Source organism: Acanthochromis polyacanthus, chromosome 18 (genome assembly GCF_021347895.1).
Source record: "Acanthochromis polyacanthus isolate Apoly-LR-REF ecotype Palm Island chromosome 18, KAUST_Apoly_ChrSc, whole genome shotgun sequence".
NCBI lineage: Eukaryota > Metazoa > Chordata > Actinopteri > Pomacentridae > Acanthochromis > Acanthochromis polyacanthus.
The window spans coordinates 15,269,308-15,293,604 of NC_067130.1; the positions used below are offsets into that span (position 1 = coordinate 15,269,308).

The 24,297-nt window shown below is 39.4% G+C and overlaps 2 protein-coding genes and 1 long non-coding RNA gene across 3 annotated transcripts in view; 1 reads left to right on the top strand and 2 right to left on the bottom strand.

Moving 5' to 3' along the window:
• Window positions 1-7,122: 7,122 nt before the first annotated feature.
• On the bottom strand, window positions 7,123-10,444 carry mrps2 (mitochondrial ribosomal protein S2). Its single transcript, XM_022192495.2, has 4 exons — window positions 10,337-10,444; window positions 10,020-10,133; window positions 9,809-9,929; window positions 7,123-8,142 (listed from the first exon to the last, which is right to left on the bottom strand). Exons 1-4 carry the CDS (start codon window positions 10,359-10,361, stop codon window positions 7,587-7,589), a joined length of 816 nt encoding a protein of 271 aa, XP_022048187.1. The 5' UTR covers window positions 10,362-10,444; the 3' UTR covers window positions 7,123-7,586.
• Window positions 10,445-11,756: 1,312 nt separating this feature from the next.
• ppp1r26 (protein phosphatase 1, regulatory subunit 26) lies at window positions 11,757-21,405 on the bottom strand. Its single transcript, XM_022192496.2, is given in 3 exon segments — window positions 11,757-16,605; window positions 16,608-17,285; window positions 21,181-21,405. Coding segments are annotated over 2 exon segments (3,291 nt in total). The 5' UTR covers window positions 17,215-17,285; window positions 21,181-21,405; the 3' UTR covers window positions 11,757-13,921.
• LOC110950501 (uncharacterized) overlaps window positions 20,215-24,297 on the top strand; it is a 267,362-nt gene continuing 263,279 nt past the window's right edge. Inside the window, exon 1 of the long non-coding RNA XR_007937416.1 lies at window positions 20,215-20,912. This is a non-coding gene — a long non-coding RNA (uncharacterized LOC110950501). The remainder of the gene's footprint in view (window positions 20,913-24,297) is intronic.

The following is a 24,297-nucleotide window of genomic DNA, read 5'->3' on the forward strand; positions in this document are numbered from 1 at the left end:
ATATCTCATCTGGCCTGGGAACGCCATGGGATCACTCAGGATGGACTGGAAAATGTTGCTGGGGAGAAGGACATCTGGAGTGAACTGCTTAACCTGCTGCCACTGTGAGCCGACTCTGGATAAACAGAAGAAGGTGGATGGATGAATGATATAATAAAGTAATGTACACGATATAGAAGTCAAAATAAAACTCTGAATGAACATGCAACAGTTGTGTGACAGTATATGCAGTTTTCTAGGAGTTCCAGAGTTTGTAAATTTGCTAAAGTGAAGTCAAAAGAAAATATTATTTAAAAGAGAACAGACATGAACCATTTTTGTATTCCTTTTATAGTCCATGTACACTCAGTGATTTTACCCCTAAAACTCATCTCTGTGTATTAAAGTTCCACATTTAGAATGTTTTTTTTAACATGAAAACTATCACTTTCTGCTTTAAAATGGTTCCAACTTCATTACTTTTTTAGAACATGCAGTTCTGCCACGTCCCTGTCATTTACCTCTCCATACATGTTTGAACTGGCAACAAATCTTGAGGAATAATAAATATAAAGCCCCACCCTGCAAGTTGACAGGACTGGTTTATTACATATGAACCCTTGTTTTTCAGATCGTACATTCAGTTCAGTTTCAAGATGGAAATGCTCAGCAATTAAGTGGGAGGCTATTAATAACAAGACTACTGGTGTAATTAACTTTTATTTCAGCCAAGCAGATCGAACCTTCTGGGAGTTGTTCATGTTGCATTGATCAATACATGGGTCAGGCTGTACACTGTGATCTGGCTGTCAAAAGCTCAGGCTCACTATTGAACAACCACTCCTTGTTCATTTAGCAGCACGTCTGATTCAGGATTGAAACTGTCACTTCTATGTTTTCACGGATGTACAGGTCAGATTGTCCTAGTGTGATAATATAGTTAAATTAAATAGATCCTGTGTACACTTTACAAGCATCTTAGGTGATTGGATCACAAATGGACATTCCCAAAACCCTTACTGCCATACTATAAAGCATACTGTTCAGATCGCTTCGCTGGCTTCAAGATACTGCCTGCACAAAATTCAAAACTCGAACACTTGCATTGAAAACTAAAATGAAAACAGCTCAATCCTACCTGAACTCTCTCATTCAGGTCTACACTCCCTCCTGCTCACTCGGCTCGGCCAACAAAAGGCTCCTGAAGCTGCCACCACCAAAGGGTCAGTCGATAGCTAGACTCTTCTCCTCTGTGGTTCTGCGGTGGTGGAAGGAGTTACCAAATGCTGTTTGATCGGCAGAGTCCTTGAACTAGTTTTGTGACACTCATCCAGGTTGTTTTCTCCTGACTAGATCCTTGCTTGTGTTGTATCTCCTCTCTGTAGGTCGCTTTGGATAAAAGCATCTGCTAAAGGGGCGGTGGTGGCGCAACGGTTACGGTTCTGGACTACTGATCAGAAGGTCAGAAGTTCAAACCCTGATGCTGCCACTGTTGGGCCCTTGAGCAAGGCCCTTACCCCTTGGCTGACCCTGTGTTCTGACCCCAATTGGGATATGCAACAACTGCGAATTTACCCTTGTGAGATTAATAAAGGATATTAAAATAAATGAAATTGTAGAATAACATAGAATACATAGTATCTTCAGTGCAGTAGGCCAAAAATAAAAGGATGTCCTACAACATCTGATTGCGGTATGAAAGCCAGCCTGTTTTCCTGTCCATTGCAACCCACAATCCCCTGCCACTTACATCACATCACAGTGTCTCACTTGAGTAACGGGTTTCAGCCTCTGAGAGCAAACAGAAAGGTGACGTCACACGGCAGACTGTGATGAGTATATGAGCAAGGCGCTCAAAGCTTAAGGCGCATCCTTGTCCCCATTATATGCATGCTGCACTCAACAGTAAGTACTCTGTAAGGCCAGCTGTAGTACGTATCGAAAGGAAAAAGCAGGCGATCTGCAATGCAGGGTAAATAACCACCAAGATGCATTGTGATCCCATCAACAAACCACTTGTCAAGGTGGTCTGTGATGATTTTGACCACTCTTCTTTTGTAGTTTAAATGTTAATATGTCCTGATGCATCCCTACAAAGAACATAAAGAAAATACATCATCAGTGTAGCATATGATGGTTTTTGTCCTGCTCTCTTTCGTAAGTCGCGCTCTGTCCTGCCCAACTCAACAGGTAAAATTGCCCACATATGTATATTTTGGATGTGTCTTGGGTGTCCACTTGTGTTTTAGATGACTAGAAAGCATTTTAAAACTAACTGTTAACAGGGTCATACACACAATTACATTTAACCTTTTCTTTCTTAACCTAAACAGTTTAAAGTGCTGTCTTCAGACATGCTGTGATACTTTTTACAAAGGTGAAGCGCACATTTTTTCAACATGTTCAAATGCAAATCAGTTCCATTCAAAACACGTCTCTGCAGTTCTCATGACTTACCACAAAACCGATGCAGGATGATGTTCGAGCACAGTGGGGAATACATCTGTAACAACAAATCAAAATGAGAAGTTTGCTGAATTAGTTTCCAGTTTTAACAATCGTTAAATAAGTTGACATTCTCATCAAAGCTGTGTCTTGATAAAGAAAAATCACTTCAAGGCCTTAATACTCTGATGACAACAAACACCTTCTGTACACACAATGCCGCACTGCAGCACCACAAAAGCACAAACTCTTACCTTTCCAAGCAACACTGCTGCTGCTCTACAGGTTTTTATGGTGCATGACAGGTGATCCCTGGACTTCTACATGATGAGGACCTTCATTATAGGAAAGAATCAAGGCAAATGTTTGAACCCAACTTATAATGACAACCCCTCTAGACTCATACCAAAATCTGATCTACCAGTTCTGCATCTCTTAATGTCTCGTATCTGCTTCACATTTTCTCTTTCAGAATGCTCGAGGCAACTTACAAATTAGGACTCACTTGATGCAAATAGTTGCATTCCAGATTAATGGTGAATTATGCAGTCTGTGGTCATTTTGGCCAGACAATGTAATGCAACGTGAATGTTCATGAGTAAGTCTACTTTACTGAATAATATGTTCCATAATAATGCATTTTTATGTGTTCACAATGTGATCAGAGTTACTGGTGATACTGTACTGCACTGTAGTACCTTGCAGACACCTTTAACGATTTCTCCAGTAATACACATATAATCAAATTTGCCCATATCTAACAAAATTAAGCATTAAACTTTAAAAAGGCAGAAAATAAAACATATGTTGTACTAATCTGCAACACCACATTACTAGTGACAGTCAGCACAGTCTAAGTATCTGGCCCGGTTCCATACCCAAAGTCCACTAAAGAGTGGAAATTGAGCTATCGTGAGCCCGTTACTTTCTGCCCACTTACTGCGCAAACGGAGACACTGGAGTCAGAGCTGCGTCTCAAGGGGCAACATTTATTCTAACATGTCCAGTTACACGGTTTAAAAAGTTTGAAACAAGACCAGTTACCGTTCTGTAAAACAGTCACGTGAGATCATCTGTCCTCCTTTGTAAAGCCGAGGGATTAAAGCAAAGCATCTTCCTGCTGCACGTTTACCTACACGAAGCAAAGCAACACGTTAGAAGACGGTTATCAAACTTGTGACTTAGTTGGAGTTTTCTATTGCTTTTCCATATTAATATATGGCGGAATGAAATCAGTTCATTCTTTCTGAATAACTCTGTATATCCTTGTGAAATCGAAATTGCTTTTCCCTTTTTGCAACTTACAAAAACTGGTATTATACATTTTCATGGAGGCGGCATGGCTCGGTGGGTAGAGTGGCCGTCTTGCAACCGAAGGGTTGCTGGTTCGATCCTCGGCCTGCTGTGCTCATGTCGAGGTGTCCCTGAGCAAGACACCTAACCCCTAATTGCTCCTGATGGGTTGTGGTTAGCGCCTTGCATGGCAGCTTCCGCCATCAGTGTATGAATGTGTGTGTGAATGAGTGAATGTGATGTATCATGTAAAGCGCTTTGGGTACCTTGCAGGTATAGTAAAACGCTATATAAATACAGACCATTTACCATTCCATAGTAGAATTAAAATCATTTAAATATCACTGATTGTTCGGCCATTAACATCTGGTATCAATGAGCTAAACACCACATTCGGGAATAAGAATTTGTTCTTATGAGTTTAGTGGAAGTGTTTCTGATAAGATTTAATCTGCGTCTTGACTGATAAAACCTTACTGGCTTTTTTAAAAATCAATTATTCCATTAACCACTTTGCATATTAAAGTGACGGCAGGGTGGAGTCATTTAGAGCTCTTAGTAATTAGTATAGTAAAGTATCGGCATGCAGTGATAAGTCTTTTAATTGAGCTACAAAAAGTGACTCAATTTTAGTAATGGATTAATTTAGGTACATATTTACGCAAAAATGTCAATAATATAAAGGCTTCAGTTGGGGCTTAATGACTTGTGGAAAATACGTAATCGAGATTTGTCTGACAGATACTGGGATTAGATTTGAAATCTAATTATTTAAAATGAAGCTTCACTTCAGTATTTACTGTGTAGAACAGAATTTAAATACGTAATGGTGCATTATCACGAGACATGATCGAAAAAGTAAACAGCCTGAATTTTTAAAACCATTTGCAAGACCGTTTAAACCCAACACACTGCAAACTGCACAACATGAAGCTATGAAATAAGAACACTGTGTCACTGTGACGCTGTTTGCATTGTAACCCATCCTATAAGCCAGACCGCTGTGCCACCATGAGATCCTGAGAGGAGACAGTGATCTTGTGCTGCAGTATGTTTCCTCTTACTCTAACCTGTAACTAATCTTAACTAAAACTAAGCCAGAATAAAACTCTCTTTTCTCCAATTTCCCTTTTGAGGAGGGCAACATTTGAGGAATTTGAGAAGCGCTACAACATCACGTGGGAACTCAAGAGCAGATAGCAAGGTAAAAGGAAGAAGAAACAGATAAAAAGGCCTGAACTACTTACAGTAAGAGAACATGTACAAAGTTCAAGAGAGGATCAGACCAGAATTTTGACTTACACTGCAATCATAAGTCAAAAGGAGGCAAAATGTTAGTGGGAGTGGTCATTTTTGCACTTGAAAACGAATAAATAGGGCGCCCAGATAGTTCAACTGGTTGAGCGGTCGACCCATGAATGGGGGCAATAGTTCCCGATGCAGTGGCCTGGATTAGATTCCAGCTTACGGCTCTTTGCTGCAGGTCTTCCCCCCCATTCTTCTCCTGACTATATTGCTCTAATTTTTTGCTGCAGTTTGTACAAAACATGAGCCTTCTCTTACATGTGGAGAACATGAATTGCAAGGGAGTCATCTTTATAGCACCCCAATACTATAGTTATTTATAATTAAAACCTTGTGGTGATTTTTTTTACAGTATATCGATTAACTGCTAGCCATATCTGTAACCCCAAACCTGCTGTATCTTACTATGCTTAACCTGAACCTGAACTGGTTATTTCTACTACCACACATTGTCCCACATTGCAACAGTAGCAAATTAATTGTTCTATTGATTTTGATATTTCAGTAAACATTATCCCCAAAAAACGTTGACTGGGAACATATTTAAATAAATGGACTCTTCAGTGTAAGTGCCACCGAGAACAAACTGTCACATTTCTATATTTAGCTGCAGTGTGACGCCTGCAAAAACTCGCACCCTGCCCCACACATGCTTTCGCACAGCCACCAGTAAAACTCTGCTAAAACCGAGCATTTCCGTAGACTTTTAACTTGACCTAATGTGTCCATAGCACTAATGGTAAAGCTCTTAATCGTATCAGACACGAACCTAACAACAGCCTGTTGAATACCACGCAGTGTGTCGGCTGCTCTAAAGAAAACCTATGACCAAATAAGTGACCAAACACCTAATATACACAGTTATCTGCAATTAAACCTCGATTCTGGTTAATTTTATATGAAATATTGTAGACGTTCAACAGTTTAAATGGACTTTCCAACAAGTCGTGTTCACCTAAAGTCGTAGGAAACCTTTAAATTATGACACAAGTGAAACTAAATTCGTTTTTATTGAGTGCAGATGACATTACATGATAAAATACAACATAATATAGTTCTGTATGACTTTTAAAGCCACACACTGTCACTCACCATTTCGTCGCGACAGCAGTTTCCCCTACTGGTCGGAGAAGGTCGATACTGCAGGACCTGAAATACAAGTACGGAGGCCCGGAGCAGCCAAACCTCTTTCGCTTTAAAAAAAAAAACCCAAAACGTATGTGTATTTTTTTCTGCTCATGTAAGGAGTGCGTATATTATTATTGTTATTGTTATTATTATTATTTTAAAGTAGAGTATTTCAGGATTCACAATAAAACATCAGATTTTTTGACATTTAAATAGTTACAAGCAGTGGGTGAAAATGTATTCACATCCTCAACTACTTCCTTAAACTAAAATAATACTTCACTGTAACCAGCACCACTACTTCTAAAAGTCCTGAAAAACTATACTTAAAAATACTCATTGTGCAGTAAAATATTCACTCCTGCATTGTCTATGCTAAATTTTATTGCTGCACGTTTAACACTGAGCCTGTTCTACCTACTTCGTGTATTGCACACTACATTACAGCAGTATGTGATATTCTAAAAAAACTCAGCTTTTCATTAGCCTTGCCCTCGACAAACAGCTGTTTTCTGCTCTGCCACAGTGCATTTCACAGCTAATTTAAGAGTAAAATAGTTAATTTAATCTGAGAAGTAGAAAAATTGTCTATATCCGTAATGAAACTTAACCCTCTAGCGTGTGATGAAAACTCTAAATCACAACATCACGGAATGTGCTGTTTTCACTGGAAGGAGGGTATGAGAATTGTAACTGGAGGTGTAAGCCACGCTGTCAGGCAAATTCGGTGTAGTAAAAATAACAGTATTTGCCTGTGAGGTTCAGTCGAGTACAAGTAGGAAGCATAAAAAGGAAAGTCTATTTAAGTAAGAGTACCTCAAATTCGTACTTCAGTACAGCACTTGAATAAATGTACATTCCACCACTGGTTACAAGTTAAATTTATGGGTTTAAAAATCATTCATGCCCTAAAAAAGCTGAGATTTGGATTCAACACTTTCCAGATCAACAAAAATGACATCACAGCACACATCTCTTACAAACTGCTTTTACTTATATTTTAATGGGTTGTGGAATAAACAGCTTGTTGACTGTACAGATCATTCGGCTGATCTTTTCAACACCACATTACACAGACTGCAAAATAACAATTAGCCTAATAATTGATATATTTCTTTCCTCAACTGTTTTAATGTTTGATGGTTCAAAATGTTCATTTAAATTATAGCATGTAAATGTAATGATAGTTATATTGAAGGGAAGCAACGGTAACATTCAGACAAGTGGTATGTGTAAGAAAATATTAAATTAGAACAAGAAAACCTCATGTCACAGAAATAAGATTCACTGATGAGTCTTAACAGAAGAAAATGCTGCAGCTGGTTGAACTCAACAGTCAACACGTATCGGATGTTTTCCACGTGCAGACGCATAATGAAAGGGAGCAGCAGACAGTCCTATCTTTAGGAAATGCACTTTTATTGTCTCTTATTTATTTATTCATGCCATGAGCTTGGTGTGGAGGGCGCTGATAGGCCATGAAGTATCTCCATCTGTTTCCTTTTGTCTTTGGCACGGTTGATCGTCATCTTGAACAAGCGACAGTAGAGCTCCATGGTGACCGGAGTGTCGTCATTCCCAGGAATGGGGTACGTCACCAGGCTGGGGTTGCAGTTTGAGTCCACCACACCCACTGTGGGGATGTTCATCTTGGCTGCATCTCTGATACCCACATGCTGCTGAAACACATTGTTGAGAGTGGAGAGGAAGATGATGAGGTCCGGTAGGCGGACTCCTGAGCCGTACTGGATGTTGGCGTTGGTGAGGAGGCCGCCCTGCCAGTACCGCGTATGTGCGTACTCCTCACAATCCTTAGCGGTGCACTCCACCAGGTGGCTAAACTGACGCCGACGGCTGACAAACAGTATGATGCCACCACGGTATGCGACGTGGGCGGTGAAGTTCAGGGCTAGCTGAAGGTGTTCCACCGTTTGGTCGAGATCAATTATATCGTGGTTTAAACGGCAGCCATAAAGATAAGGCTCCATCAATCTAGAGAGAGAAAATTACAGTCAGGCTGATAAAGTTATGAAACGTGACCCGTAGATGCATAAGTGGGTCAAAAATGACTTGGCGTGGTCGTTTTCTTGCAATATCTTTGACATTAAAAGTTATTTCATTTTGCAGCTATTCCTCAAAAAACATGTTTTTGATACAGTTCCATTTCAATTTTTAAGTTGCCTTTTATACTTTTAAAGAAACTGTAATATCTGTATTACTACCACAAGCTCTTTATTACTGCTAATATCATACAAGAGGTGATGCAGTGCACAAACTTGGAGGAAGAGCTCAAGGAAAAGAGTGGAAAAATGTCAACAAAATGGATGTTGACAATATTCTTCTATTTCACTGATCATAATGTTCAAAATCTGTTAAAGTGAAAAATATACTTATTTCAGACATGAAATCATTCCTACGTCTACATAAATATAATACAAACAATAACACAATTTATCATTCTTTACCAAAATGACAAAAATGGCACAAAAACACATTGATTCTTATACAGATCAGTTTTTGGGTGAGTATAAGGTTCAATCACTTGTGCATCTAAGGGTTAAGGCAGATAACTGGAGGAGGTCATCTATATTATACAGCCATTTGTATACTATTATTTTCAGATCTTCTGCAATCCCTTTTAAAATTTATCACAGTAATGTTTTTTTTCCCAGTAGCAACTATCACTGAATTGACAGCTCAGTTTTTGCAGGGTGATGTACCTTTATTGACTTTGCTAGAGGTGTAATTATATTTTCCCACTTGCAAAGCACAATTAAATAGTTCAGATAAAAACATTGAGGATAAATCACAAGAAAACTGCCATACTTAGAAATTAGGAATAGGAGTTAATGGCAACATTTTGACTTGAAAACATCACTAAACAACACAAAAGACACACACAAAATCATGATTCTAGTTATCAAAATCCTGCAAGGGCTCCATGGATCAAACAACAAAGGAAAACCCCAATATATCGGTTACTGTTATTCAGGCTGGAAAAAGTTCTGCAACAATTAGTTGTTAGCTTTTCAATTAATCACCAGCTATTTGTCAATGAAATAATTGGGTGTGAGTAAAAAGTTAAATTTTTTGATTCCACTGTAATGATGTGAATATGACAGTAAGCTGAATATCTTTGGGTTGTGGACAAATCAAGCCATTTGAGGACATCATCTTGGGCTTTGGGAAACACATTTTCACCATTTTCTGATATTTCTAGACCAAACTACTTATAAATTCATTGAGGAAAATAGGCGTTAGCTGCTGCACTACTTGCAACACACAATTAAATAAGCTTCAAGAATAAAAGAAGGGAGATTCAAAATGAGAATACAAAAATGCTCTTACGGGACACATATTTCTCAATATATGGTCAATTTCCTGCAGAAACTAAGCCACTGTAGGACTGAATAGTGCAGGAAAAAGCAATAAAACAAGTAGGAGTGGAAGACAGGTGAATTGCATGACTCTGCAGAACATATCCAGAGAGGACACCAAATGTTTGCTGTTGTTTATGGATTACATTTTATAATAATTACTGCTTGCGAGCCACTGAAGCTCTATGACATTGAGAAGCTGCAACTGCATAATAAATAGCCCTCTCACACATCAATACTTAGGTAAGTAATACTAATGGGTTGTGGGAAAACACACCGACCTGTGCCTGCAACCCTTTTTATGACCAAGATGCACTCTGGCGTCGAACAGGTCTTTCAACGAGAAAAGCTCAGACACACGGAAGAAGTCCGGCTTCTGAAGAGGCTGGTTTAAAATCTTATCTGTAAGGAGGAAAAATAACGTTGTTGAAAGCCTGGAAGTGAGCCGCAATGACCAAGTTTACATGTAACCATTAGCATTCGTTAGCTCACCTGTATATTCATCAACTTGGGGTTGAGGTGATTCAACAGACGTCGCTGTGGCATAGTGATGTCCACTACTGTATGTGAGTGTAACAGTCCGTGAATGCCGTAACCCTAAAAGGCCTAAATATAAGACACAAGTACGGATGAAAACAGTTTAGCGCTAACAGCTAACGTAAGCTAACATGCAACTTTGTAGCATGTTAGCTTATCGCGCAATTAAAAATGGAACAGCAGATATGAATATATGACCTTTTCTGATGTTTACACAAAATATCCTAACAACGACATTAATCTTTCTGGAAAATAAAAGTAAATGTTTATACCTCTTGTCAGCGCCCGTGCAGCCATGCTTGCCTAAGATCCACAGAAGGTCAGCTCAGTGCGCCTGCGCGTTTGTAGTTCATGAGTTGCCGTCAAAACTGTGGTTGCCGTAAATTGTTTAAAATTGTGAAAGATTCTGTCGTAAGTTTTTCATAGGAAACTACATCGCCCATGATGCCCACTCACGTTTTTTTAACTTCACAGCTTTATTGAAACACAAATACAACATTGGCAACAGTAGTGAAATTATGTTACGCAGCCATGAAAGGTTTTCAAAAATTACAACCAACCTTATTTTATAGAAATACATTGTTGTAGAACAAATATGTGGAAATACAGACACCATTTCTAACAAAATAACAGTTTTATGAATAGGATTCATACAAGCGCATGCACATTGTGCATTGAAAAATTCCTATGTTGTATTAGGTTTTCCACACTGGAACCATATAGTGAAAAACGAAACGTAAAAGTGTACTTAGGACTAGTGGTGTAAATAATCAAAGAAGGTCCTGGGCTTTAAGATTCATGTTTCAGCCAAATTTGCAAAGACAAGAGATGCTCTTAACGGACTATATTAAGGAAACAAACTGCAGCCTCTCTACAACTTGCAACATTATAATATTGCTTAAAATAAGCATTGTTCAAAAAGTAATAGAAAAAAAACGTACTGTTAAATTGCCTGAATGTTAACTGCATTTAGCTTATAAACTGAAAACAGCACTCATGATAAACGAACACTCTGTGAGATGCTAAATAATTACTGAACCCACACAGATTGTAACATCAACTAGAATCTATATGTATTGTTGAAAACTGAAAACCAAGTTTTAATCTGTTTTGCTGTGCTGGCTGGATACCTTCACCTGCAAAAGGAAGGAAACAGTCTAAGCCAAAAAGATGGAGAATGTGACTGTTGTGATTCACTGAGGAGATGCCTTGGGTGCAGCATATACCTGTTCACTGGAACAAACTGAAGCTTTCTTTTGACCTGCTGCATGTTCTTGTTGTACAGAGGAACACTGCTGAAAGAAGCTGGCCCCTGCAAGCATCGCGCAACACATTTTTAAACATGGTCTGGATTTAGAAAATGGTTTACTACTGAGGCACACAAATGACCCCAAAAAGCTGCACTGTTTTTATATATTTGTACCTTCTTGCATTTTTTAGCCAGATACCTCCTGTTGAACATCCTGCCTCTGTCCTCTGATGTTAGAGCTATGCAAGGGCTGAAGCTGATGCCAGGGTCAATGGCACTGGACAAAGACCTGGCAGGGCAAGGCAAAGCAGGACAGGCATCAGACCACTCCTCACACTTTTATAATTCATATCAAAGTCCATCTTCAACCCAATAAAACACAACTCGTAAATCAATAACGGTGCAAATGATTATACATTACTAATGAAGCGACTCATCGTTGCTCGGATTCCACTCTTTATTACACAGATGCACTTAAAAGACACAGCAAAAGTTTATTTTTTATCTGAAAGAGTAAAAGAAAAAAAAAAACACTTCTTACAAAATATTTACAAAAAACCTGGCAATGCACAGCATGTTCAGTCACTTTTTTCAATAAACAAAAATAAATAGCCTTTTTTTCCCCCACATTGGAAGTTCAAGAAAACTCAAACATAAAGAAATGAACACACTAAATATCAAGTTTAGCAAGACAGAGAGGAGTAATTATGTGGTTTCTGTGGAATCTGGAACAACAATTTTGTCATAGAGGTAATAAATCCAAGACTGCTATCGTGGCTTTCATCAATAACAATCCAAGGTTTCCATCTAGGAGTTTAAACCATACGATGAGCTAAGAGCACTGCGTCTGAAAAGCAAATATTGGTGGAAGCATGTAGAAGAACATCTCTGATTGTTCCGGTAGCCACAAGATTGATCTAAGAAGGTGCCTAGTAGGAATCAAGGGTACACTCCCTTTTAAATGTGTGCGTTGGCTGTATATGCAAAAGTTAGAAAGACTTTCCTGAATCTGTGAGGGAGGTGAGAAGGTAATTTTCTGATAATCTCATTTGCAGCACAAAGATTTACAGTTTCAGCAGTGTGAGGCGATGACGGGAAAATAAAAGTAGGGCAAAGAGAGATGAAGTGAAGAGACAGGGTTTTTAAAAAGCTGCTGACGGTAGAGAACGACTGCGCCTTGCTGGACCTGAGTGGGAAGCTACCACTTGTGGAAGAAAGAGTCGAAGGAGGTTCGATGGCACAAGCAGAGACACACGGACAGTGTAGAGTGCAGCAGTAGAGGGTTGGCGAAGACAAGTAAAGTGATGGAAAACTGCATTATTCCTAATAAAATTCAATTTGTGGAAGAGATTTTCTTTATAGCCATAACACAATTAAACATATTTTGGCCTGGATATATTAATTCATATTAGTTTGAATATACTTCTAACAGTGCTAAAGTCCGACTGGTCTTTCTCAATTACAAATTTATACATTTAAGCCATATTGCACAGCTCTATGGGAAATTTTACCAATAATCATGTTAGGTGCCATAATTAACTTCTTTTCAGCCCTGACTGATCTGCCACTTAAACAATTGGTCAACTGATTATTCTAATAGATTTTATTCTTTCACCTTAATCTACTATTCAATGAGAAGTAAAAAAAAAAAAAAAAAAAGTGCATTTTTTCGTCTAAAACTCAAAGAAATTAAGGGAAAGCAGAATATAGTCCAATCCGAGAAGCCAGAGCTAGCAAAAATTTGGACCTTTAGCTCAAAAAATAACTCAAGCAATTAAATAACTATTAAAACTAATTAATTTTCTGTTGACTGATCAATCAGCTTTGATTCAACAGTGCTTTGTCATTATTTTGTTTCATTCTAACCACTCAAAAAAACCTACCAAGTTGTGTAACTTTGTGTCGTTTCGATTTACTGTACATCTAAATGTGAATAGATCTAATTATATACGTTTTTTTGATTTTTTTTTAGTAAACATTATTGAAGGCGTTGATGGAAATCAACGATAAGCTATAATGACTTTTTAACTTTTGCACATAATAGATTTTTGTCTTTCTCTTCAAGTAAACCTATGTCAGGTAAATAATAATAAATTGGAATAACTGCACATATATTTTGTCATTAACATTCTGTATTTCCACTTGTACACAAAGAGACAACCTAATTTGAACATTTAGATTCACACTTAATCTTCATTCAGTCCTACTCAGGTCACTTTTCTTGATCACATCTTTTTAAATTATATTTAAGATGATGCAATTTTCGACAAAAAAAAAAAAAGTACTTTGCTTTTGTTTGGTGGCATTTTCCATGCCTCTTGCACCAAAACGTCACGGTATTGCTTTTCAAAGAACCAATTATATGGATTAATCATAGCCCACAAATAAAGTTTTTTTCTGATGTTGTCACTGTGTTACATAAATGTATAATTGTACAAATACATTAAAAAAATGCCTGTTTTGTTTTATCATATTAACAAACATTCCCTTAGAGCCTATAAATGAATGAGCTCAATCTGAACCTCCATTATGCTCATCAGCAGGGCACAACCAAGAAATAACCTCATAAACTTATGATGCTATGGGGCATAGTGATCAGAGAAGATACTTACAAAGTGGAAAAGCCCTGCTTCTTTTCTGGATTTCTCCTGTCGCCTGACTCACACTCTGCCTCATCTATAAATTCTTCCTCTTTCCTCTCTCGATGTACTTCTTTGTTACCTATCTTCATGCTCTCGCCTTCTCTTTTTTTCTCATTTAGCAAGTCCACTCTCTCCTTTCCCTCGCTCCTGTCCCTGCTTTGAACCTGGACATGGTTGGTCCTGTTCGATTCCAGTTCGACAAACACACTCTTGTCCTTGGATATATGCACCATACTCTGTTTATCTCCATCCATAGAGCACTGGGACCTGTACGCAGGCACGAGGCTCCGTGCGAAGGACATCTTCGGATGCTGCCTGGCAGTAGAAACAAAATTCAAAACCGAGGATCTGAACGGGGTATTTACACTCGTCTCTGTTGTGCAGGCGAATGGCGCTCTGCCGGTCATTGCAGAGGACCAAACGCTGCCTGGAGTCTGTAATTTGTGGCTGATGGCCCCGCTTTGATATGGCAGGGTTGATGATGAAGTCTCGCTGATTTCAGACGAGGTGATATGGAATGGAGTCCGACTGAGAGCCCTCGTATCAGAAGTGGGGAGTCCCAGGCTCTGGCGCCACTTGTTTGACTCGGAGCAAGAATGAGCAGCGTTAAGACTCAAAACTGGTCGAACTCTCTCCACCTGTGGCGTGACATTGTGGATGACTCCTCTCCCAGCGTTAGGCCTCCTTTGCTCGGTTCTAGCTGCCCCTGCTCCGTCAGCTGGCTCCATAAGGCTGGGGCTGCAGGACTGGACTGAGGGCAGATGTGAATGCGTACTAACAGTAGACATGTCGGGCAGCAAACTCTGCGACGTTGGACGTAGTGGTCTATCTTGAGCTGGATTAATAAAAGGACGCTGTGCACAGAGAGGACTGATTTTTGTGGGAATCTCAGCCAGCTGATTTTCCTGTTTAATGTCTTCATCTCTGAGTGGGTTACGAACCAGAACAGTACCATTCCTCGAAACGTCTCCGTCTTTACTTTTATCTGCAGTGGAAACTTTGGCCTTTTCAGCCAGAAACCTTCTGATCTCTAGCTCGATGCTATCATCGCTGTCTACAGAGCTGCTATCTTCCTTCATCTGAGCAGTGGCTTCAACAGCCTGCAGTAATTGGGTGTCTCGATTCTCAGCTCCTTTCAGTCTCTCCGTTTCACCATCATGCAAATCATGCTCCTTACTTTTCTGAATTTGCTTAAGTTGTGAAACGCTCTTTTTGTTCAATCCAGACTTGGCTTTCATGTCTCCCTTGCTCTTGTGGACTTTTTTCAAAGCACAAAACTTGGAAACAGGATCAGGTTTGAACTTTTTAGCCTGTGAAGCACTTCCTAACAGTGGCTCTTCATCCTTGAGGCACTTCCTTGGTTTCCGCTTTAGGTCTCGGTTCTTTTTCTTTGACATCTTTTTTGTCTTGAGCAGGTCTTTTATCGCAGTGTCTAGATCCTCATCACTGTCAAGTGAGCTGCTTTTGTCTCCACTTTGGTCTGTCTTGTGTAATCCAGCGATTGGTTGCATCTGATTTCTCTGGGAAAACACTAAGGTGTTTGATTCTTCCGTATGCTCAGGCAAAGCCTTAGTGCTAGTTTCTTTAACAGTGTCATCTGTCCCTGACATGTTGCAAACACTAAGGCTTTTCTCTCTCTGTCTTTTTCTGTGGGTAAAAGACAATCTGTGTGGTTTCTTTTGGAAAGTCCCTTCTTTTGCTTTCACTAAGTCTGGTTCATTTGCATGGTGAGCTTCTTGAATCACAGCAGAGCTGGGCGGCTGTTTGTGCATTTGAGCCTTCTGCTCTAGAAACTTCCTGATTTCTTGTTCAATCCCATCTTCGCTGTCAATTGAGCTGTCATTGCTTTCTTCATACGGACAATTGTCAGGAACAGAAGACTGCATGGAAGATTCGGTGGTGGCACAACTGCTGAGGCCAACACTATGCTGGAAGGCCTCAGGCATAACAGTTTTTGAAATGTCCAGGATGGCCTCAGCGCACATGAGTTCTGCGGTTGTATTAACCTTTGAAGGTGCAGGGGCTGGTTGCTCCTTAAAACCTTCTGCTTTCAATGAAAGCAGTCCATTTCCTTTACTTTTGGAGCTGTCTGAAAGTGTAGTCTTGGGTACGAAGACAGATGAAGTAGAGGCTTGCAAAGATTTCCCTTCTTTCTCTGTTTTGCTCCTTTTTTTCTTCAGTTTGTGTTTCTTCATGCTTTCCATGTTCATACTCCCAACAGCATGTATTAGTGACTTACTGTCGGGTTTTTGCTCATGTAGGAATGGTTTCAGGATATTCTTCTCCTTGAGCTGTTCGAGCTGGTAGTGGCGAATAGCCTCTTCAATCCCATCATCGCTCGTGGAGTCAGACTCCTCTTCGAAAGGCTGTGGATTGAAAACTTCCCTTTTATTCTGCTGCTCCTTCTTTTCCAACTGGTATCTCTGAATGGCCTCTTCGATGCCATCGTCACTGCTGGAATCATTTGACTCTTCCTTCACTTTCACTGTGATTGGTAACTTGACAGTTTTGTTGCTGAGGGTGATTGATTTTGAGGGGCTCTTCGCTGGTTCTTTTGAACTGACTAAACTTGTACTTGAACATTTATTCAATTCAAAGTTCTTAGATGTGTTTTCATTTAGGGACGCCTTGTTTTTGATATACTTTTTATAGGTATACCAGCTGGTACTGTAGGGGTCTCAACTTTGACACTTTTGGGAAACTGGCTACTCGCAATCAAGAATGCACTGCTGTCAGAGTTCTGCTTGGAAACCTCAGGAATGGCTAAACTTTTTCTGGGAATTTTGGATGATTGGAGAAAAGTGGAGCACGGTTCCACCTTGCGTTTGTGATCATCTTTTTCTTTCAGGTATTCCAGTATTGCCTCCTCGATTCCTCTGTCCACAGAATCATCACTGTCAGAGTCGCTGCTCTCGTGGTTGTTTGGGGAGGAAACGTCTGCATGCGGGTTTTCAGTGGGGTATTTAGTTTGGGACTTGGCTCCCATGTAAGACCCCACTGCAGCCTTGCAGACTTGGGGATGACCCTCCTGTCCTGATAGCACATTTCCCTCGATCTCGTCGCCCATCTCGAGTGAGGACTGGGTGCTCCGAAGGCTCTCTATGATCATCTGGACCTTGTCTGAGATAGGTGTGCCTCTGGTGGACAACTCTGTGTCAGAGTCATTGAAGCAGACTGGAAGGCTATAGCCTCCAGGAGGGCCACATGTTCTCCATTCTGTTTGCGTCGCTGCGACAGGAGGTACATTCATCAAGTACATTCTAGTGAAGTATGGTGAGGTCCTCGACCATTGGAGTGCTGCTGCCTCCGATCACAATCACATTGTTCAGCCTTGAGAGGGAAACAGAAACAGAGAAAATATGATAAGCACATAAAACTGCAATAATGACTTAAGGCCCTGTGTGCACAAGTGGAATGCGATTAATCTGCCTTTTTTATGACAGCACACAATATTATTTAGATGTTAAATCCTTAGTGTTTGTAAGAGTAGAGAATTAAGTGCATTATGTAAATAGAATACTGCTGAGAAGAGACTAAAAATGTGGCTAAAGATGCCCATATTTACATTGTGTTCAACTCTGCAATTGCTAGCTTATTTCATGGAGACTTAAATGGGGGTTATAGCTAGCTGACTGAGATTACTAATGAATATCAACAGAAATTCTACTGATTAGTTTTGTTCAAATAATTGATTGAATATTGTATAAAAAGTCTATCAATTGTTTGCTAGTGTTACTTTAAATTAAACCAAACTTTTTTGATCTGATTAATATGTCAATTATTTTTCTTGATTAGTAGTTTGGTCAATAAGACACCATAAAAATGATTTTAAAAAATGTCAATCAGTGCTTATTAAAGCCCAAGATGACATACTCAAATGCCTTGTTTTTTCCACGACTCAAAGATATTCAGTCAATATGTAATTTTAAGAAGCAGGAATCAAACAATTTGGTGTTTTCTCTTGCTCAAACTGATTCATCGATTATTAAAACAGTCGGCAATTAATGTAATCATTGACAACAAACAGATTAATCGGCACGTCTCTACTTTATATGCCATAAAACAGTACCTTTATAGTAGCAAACATTCGTACACAAAATGTTTCACAATTTCATTTAACCATCACAGTCAAGATGATAACATTCCTCTCTTTGCACATAAACTTAGAAATACAGTCAAACATGGCTTACAGCATCTCCTCTTCACTTTACCCAAAAATGGTAAAGCGCATCAGAATCATTTCTCAGTTATACATCAAAACTGAACAGGACCACTAAACTGTGGGCAGTCTGCCAAAAGCGGAGGGAGGCAGTGATGCTGGGAGGCTCCGACTGTGAAGTAGCTGATGAACGTGCTCAGGTGCATCAACATTCTGTCACCCTGAGAGAAAGATCGGACTTTATTACAGATCTAATAAATTATAGCAAATAACCTCAGGTAACAGAGCCAGTGCCAAAGCGCTGGAGCATGCCAAAAGAAGTGGGGCTGCTCATGGCCAGATTAACCTGTTAGTGGACCCCAGGGCAAAAATGAACTGTGACATCCTGTTCTACAGTTGCTTCAATTTGAATAAAAGCTTATATATTTGCTGTTAATCGGGCAAAATGACAATTTAAATATTATAAAAGGGTATCGATTTTGACACTCTCCTACAATCCAAGGCTGTAAAGGCTAGGTAAAAACACAGGACTCATCATTTATAAAGGAGCACCCAGACAGTGAGAGGCAGGCTGGCGGCTGTGCTTTACACTGCTGTTCCCCGCAATTACTGAACCTACTTCCTCAAATTAAATGATTGTGATTAGTCAATTGGCCTTTATTCCCTCCACACTTTGCTTCTCATTTGGTTGTAATGTGGAATTACATGTTGTTTAAACTGATGATCAGCTTTAAGACTATGCACACCCCTTGCTGTGTAACGCAATACAGAATAAACAGTGGAAGTTCTCAGTTCCTAAGTGCCATGAGCTACTGGGTCTAACACTGGTGTTAAAAGCATCAAGATCTTCTCTTCAGTAGACATCAAAATGTTTTGTTATTTACTTCGATTGTTTTGAATAATTATTAGATTATCAATACCACTGATCTATGATTGTGTAAGGAAGCACTATTTCAACGTCAGAGCAGATCAAAGTGGAGCCATGTTGATGTTAATCAATGCACCACACTGCATGTTGCTAATTAGTTATTTTAAAGTCCTAATATGCATGGTAGTTAATAACTTTAACCTTGAAATACTCAAGTAGAGTACAAGTAATAATAACCTTTAGCTAACTACCAGTGGTGGAAGGTATCAGAGTACATTACTCAAGTATTGTACTTGCACAGAATTTTGAAATACTAATAATTGTGTTTCCATTTATACATCTACTCCACCATATTTCAAAAGCAGACAGCATTTTTTTTTTCACTACTGAAAGACATGACAAGCTTGGAAGTCCGGTAAGTTTCCACAACAAGAACTGATGTGTGACCCTTCAAAATAAAGCAGTGCCTGAATGGGGCCCTTTGTCACACTGATTTACATTTTAAATTTAAGTTCAAGGCCGAAAAGTGAAGGATTACCCAAAGCACAAAGAACCTCCTAAAAATAGAAATATGTTGTTATCTTGTTTTCCTCTTTTCTCTCAAATTTGTGCTATTTCAAGACACACCCAGATTGCTCTTTTGCCCCTCATGGAGACCACTTGACTGAACTGTGTATATAGAGTAGTCAAAACTAGCTTTACCTCTGGGTTGCTTGCAAATTCATACATCAGTACTAGCAATCTAATGAGGTGATAGATAGATAGATAGATAGATAGATAGATAGATAGATAGATAGTGTTCCAGCACCAATTTGCGTATCACGAAAAACCCATAACTTACATTGAGTTGAAATGATGTAAGAGAAAACACTATTTTAAAAAGAAACTACTGTAATTCATAAAAAACAAAATCATGACAGATTTAGAATAGTATACCTCTCACATCAGTTGCAGAGGTCATTTTCCCCTGTTGTACTCTTGGTATTCAAGCATTTTCTAATGGTTACAATACTTTCACTTGTAATAGAGTACATTTACATAAGTACTACTTAGTTACTTTCCACCTCTGGTTTATGTATTGATTTCAGACTACTTAGCTCAGGTATACTTTGCCATTTAAACAAAAGGTTATGCACGTTTTCATAGCAACATATATTCTCATGTTAAGTAGTGCACACAATATTAATATAATTTACTCACGCAGACACAAAAACATCATCAAGAGTGTAGCGCCTGACACCTGCAGATAGCCTGTGAAGAAGCAGCCTGGAGTGTAGCTCCATGTCTGACCTGCGTAACATAAAGTCCAGCGTTAACCCAGCATTGTGTCTCCATAGACCGGTGAGCTTTCGGACATTAACCCCGGAGAGGAGCCGCTGTGTCGGAGCCTCTGCTAGCCTGACTGCCCCTACTGTAACTCGGGTGTTCCAGCTCAGTTTGCAACCTGCCGATGGAACACTCAGCCCGGCTACAGCCTGGCTGACATGTCCATCCGCATTCGTGATTCTAACCCGGTAGAAAGCGCAAATGTCTCCACGAAACCAGAACGTGTCGCCAAAGACGCCCCGCTGGAAAAAAAATGCCTACAAAACAGCCCATAAATCGAGCTAAAAACGCAGAACACCGGAGCCATACGCCAACTTTGTTTGATAAATGATGTGTGCCAAGTAAAGTTTCCCCCAGACATGCCGACATTTGCGTTAACACTGTCTCCATTACATAACCAAATGTGTCGTTGCGTGTCTTTTTCCTCCCGGACGCTTTCCTGGTTGCAACAGAGCAACACCGGCCGTCCCCGTAACCCTCTAGCGGCGCGGACTGCACCGATGCCCGGCGTGCATCGTTAGGAGACTCCGCAGCGCAACCATGTTTCTCGGTACCGGCCACAGTTGTCAAAACCCACCGTATTCGGCCATTTACACCGCCACACGTAAGTAATACCAATTAACGCTTTGATATAAGACAGAATGGTTGGATTTTGGATGGAAAATAGCAAAACGGAGGGAAACGGTGGAGGGATAAAGCGAGGCTAGTCGGTGACTTGAAAGACACAGGCGGGCCTCCCGGCTGCTGCAGCCCCGGCATTTTCTCCGGCGAAGAAAGCCTTTGTATTGAGCCACAGCGTAACACTCATAGCCTCGGATGTTTTCTACACAAATGGAGCCACAAGACGGACACAGGGCACAAGTTTAACTCACCTGGATGTGACACGAAACCAGCCGCTACAGTGTGTACACCGCCGGGTTTGGTTTAAGATGTTCGGAGAGCCGTCGTGGAGGTGTTTCGGTGTCCGTCCGCAGCTCGCACCGCCTGAAGCTCACCGCCGAGTCCCCCTCCGCTCCGACTGCCGGGCGGACAAGCTTCCTTAAACCCAGAGTCCAACCAAGCGTGGACCCATTCAAATATGGCACCCGGAAAATATTCACGCTCACATTTTCTGCCTTCATTTTACACTTTTACATCGCAAAAAACAGCCATCTGTCTAATTTAGCGCTATCAAAGTTGATAACATAAACAGGTTTATGTGGAAGAACTAATAGAAAGCCTAACATAACCAGCTGAATATATTTATTTTATATCACAATCTGTGATGTTAGAGAAATGTGTGAGGATTCAGAGACAGTTTGTAACTTCAGACGCCTTATTAAAAAGTTTTATCTCCTCAGACAACTCCCAGTTTATGCTCAACAGTGATACCAGCTGTAGTGCAGTTTGAAGGAACTGAACCATGCAGTTTTTATTTGCATATTTTCACATTTGCTTCATATTTTTACTGCACTATCTATATTATACTTATAAAAGAATGGAATAAGCGCATTTATCAGCAATGGTGGTCATTTACTTATTGATTTTATCTGTGTATTTGTTTGTATGAGGCAAGAATACAACTAAAATAGGTTTATTCAGTGACCAAATGTGCCCTACAGTTGCAACTAATGATTGTTTTCGCTATTGATTAATCTGCTAATTGTCTTCTGGAGTAATCAATTAGCAGTTTTGTCATTGAAATGTCAGAAAAATAGTGATTTTTAAAAAAAATTATAGTTTGTTTGTAGCATGTTTCATTTGAATTCAGCTGATATACTTGTTGTAATGTATAATCCAAAAATCCAGACATTACAGAAATATTGAAATCAGTCTCAGCTGCTTAATCAAATCGAATAACTAGGTTGATATCGGTTCTTAATGCAAACAAATCTAAAACAAAACCCCTTTTCTAATCTAGGATGCATGACTGAGATTAACTCCATTCAAATCTATTAAGACTTTTGTTGACCTTTAGCCCATAATACCAACATTAAACAACAGAGAACCTAAATCATGTTGAATATGACGCATCTACCAAAGCAGAGATTCCGAACTGTGTTAAAGCCATAATTTTGGTGTCAGATAATGCACATTGACAAAGAAATTCCTCACAGCAATAGATTATGACCTAGAAAAGCCACTAGTGTTGTAAACCTTCCTAAATAATAAACAAAATGTTTCCTGGAAATTGCACTTTTTGACATCTAACAATAGCTGTTCAAACAAATGTAATTTCTCCGCTAAGGAACACGGCAGAGTTATGTGATGATCGGCGTACGTTTGTCCTTCTGTTTGTCTGTCTGTCTGTCTGTGTACAACATTTCTCAAAAATGGACAAATGGATTTCGATGAAATTTTTAGGGAAGGCCAGAAATGACACAAGGGCCACTTGATTAGATTTTGGCAGTGACGCGGCTTATGGTCTGGATCCATGGATTTGTTAAAGATGTCTATGTAATTATGAGATAGCGGCACAGTGTCACTGTAACTATGGCGACACGTGAACGCTACATGATCACATGATTGCAATCCTACTACAAATCCACTGCTGCAGACTTATCTGTCAGAAACCATACGACTGTTTGATGGAGTGCTGCACTCTCTGAGTACTTTTCTTGTTTGAAATGCTATGGTCGTCTTTTGCAGATAATATCTTTTAGGATCACTGATGGACTCTCCTAGTAGAAAGGAACATAAAGGAAGAACAATGCAACAGTATAAGAGAGTTAAATTAAGCTCATCTTCATAGCATGAGCAATACTGGCTTATAAAAGTGTCAGTACCACTCCTGCTAACAATCATCACTTCCTAAAGGCCCACAGAGTTCACAGTGCATACTATTTTATTATAGGAGTGCTAATGTAACACATTGTTTCAGGTGGGATTTGACACAGTTTGACTCTTTTTCAGCTTTGTTCTTCTGATTCCTAAAAGCACCAACGCTTCATTAATCCATCAAAGCTTTTGGCTGTTTGCCTTTCGCAAATAAGCACTCTGTACCGTTTGTCCTTGAGTTGGCAAAGTCCAAACGTAAGGATATTCTCTATAAATGATGATGGCAATAAATCCTCTCATTTGAGAGACGCTGTTTCACTATGTTTGAAAAATGAAATTACTAACCTCTTATAAAAAGTTGATTGTATTTCTGTCAATCAATGATTCATTTCAGCTCTGCAGTGTTTCTTTAATGTGTCTCTCTGACACATCACCTGTGGTTGCCTGTCCATATTGTAAATACATTTTAATATTCAGCTTGGTACGACTGCAAGTCCAATTTAAGCTTCTCTTCATTTTAATAAAGATGTAAGAAATGATAATTTTGTTACCTCCTCCAATGAAACTCTAATCACGCACTTGATCTAATATACTGTGCAATGCTGGTAGCCGAAGGCTTGTTTGTGTGGCTCACAATCAAAAGGGTCTTCACTGCACCTAGGGTGACAAAAAAAAATGCCTGGCATGATATTACATTTAATAACATTTACATGCAAAGTGTTCATAATATTTCACTGGTACACATCAATACATGAAATGGAATAAAATGCAAATCACTGACTGCTACACTTAAATGTAAGAAAATACATTTAGCTGCATAGCACTGTGGCTTTATTTCTGCTGATGAGTGTATCAGTTATTAACAGTAGAATGGATTAGTAGAAATCAACTAAAGTGTCAGAGTTTCATCTCTTAATATTAATTTTACACATTGAATGATTCATACTATGTGCTGGTGATATTCCACACAGTGAGAATTTAGATTCTAAGTCCTAAGTCTGTCAGTTCAGTTCAGTTTATTTGCCATTTGCAGTATAAAACCACATTGGAAAGAGGTGCAAGAAGCTCAAAGTGCACTGTCAACATCTAAAAACACCAAAAGCAGGAGGAAATAGGACAGTGAAAAGAACAGAGAACAAATGCCACATAAAATACTTAAGAATAAAGTACTAAGATCCAATAAATAGTTCATGAGAAAATAGAAAAAAAAACATTAGAATCAAGGTGCATTA

Bases quoted from the DNA above. Each gene is read 5' to 3' on its own strand.
- mrps2 (XM_022192495.2), bottom strand. From the start codon at position 10,361: ATGGCTGCACGGGCGCTGACAAGAG. The intron at 10,134-10,336 runs GTATAAACATTT...TCTTATATTTAG, and splicing joins TGCACGGGCGCTGACAAGAG to GCCTTTTAGGGTTACGGCAT. The intron at 8,143-9,808 runs GTCGGTGTGTTT...TTCTCTCTCTAG, and splicing joins AAAAAGGGTTGCAGGCACAG to ATTGATGGAGCCTTATCTTT.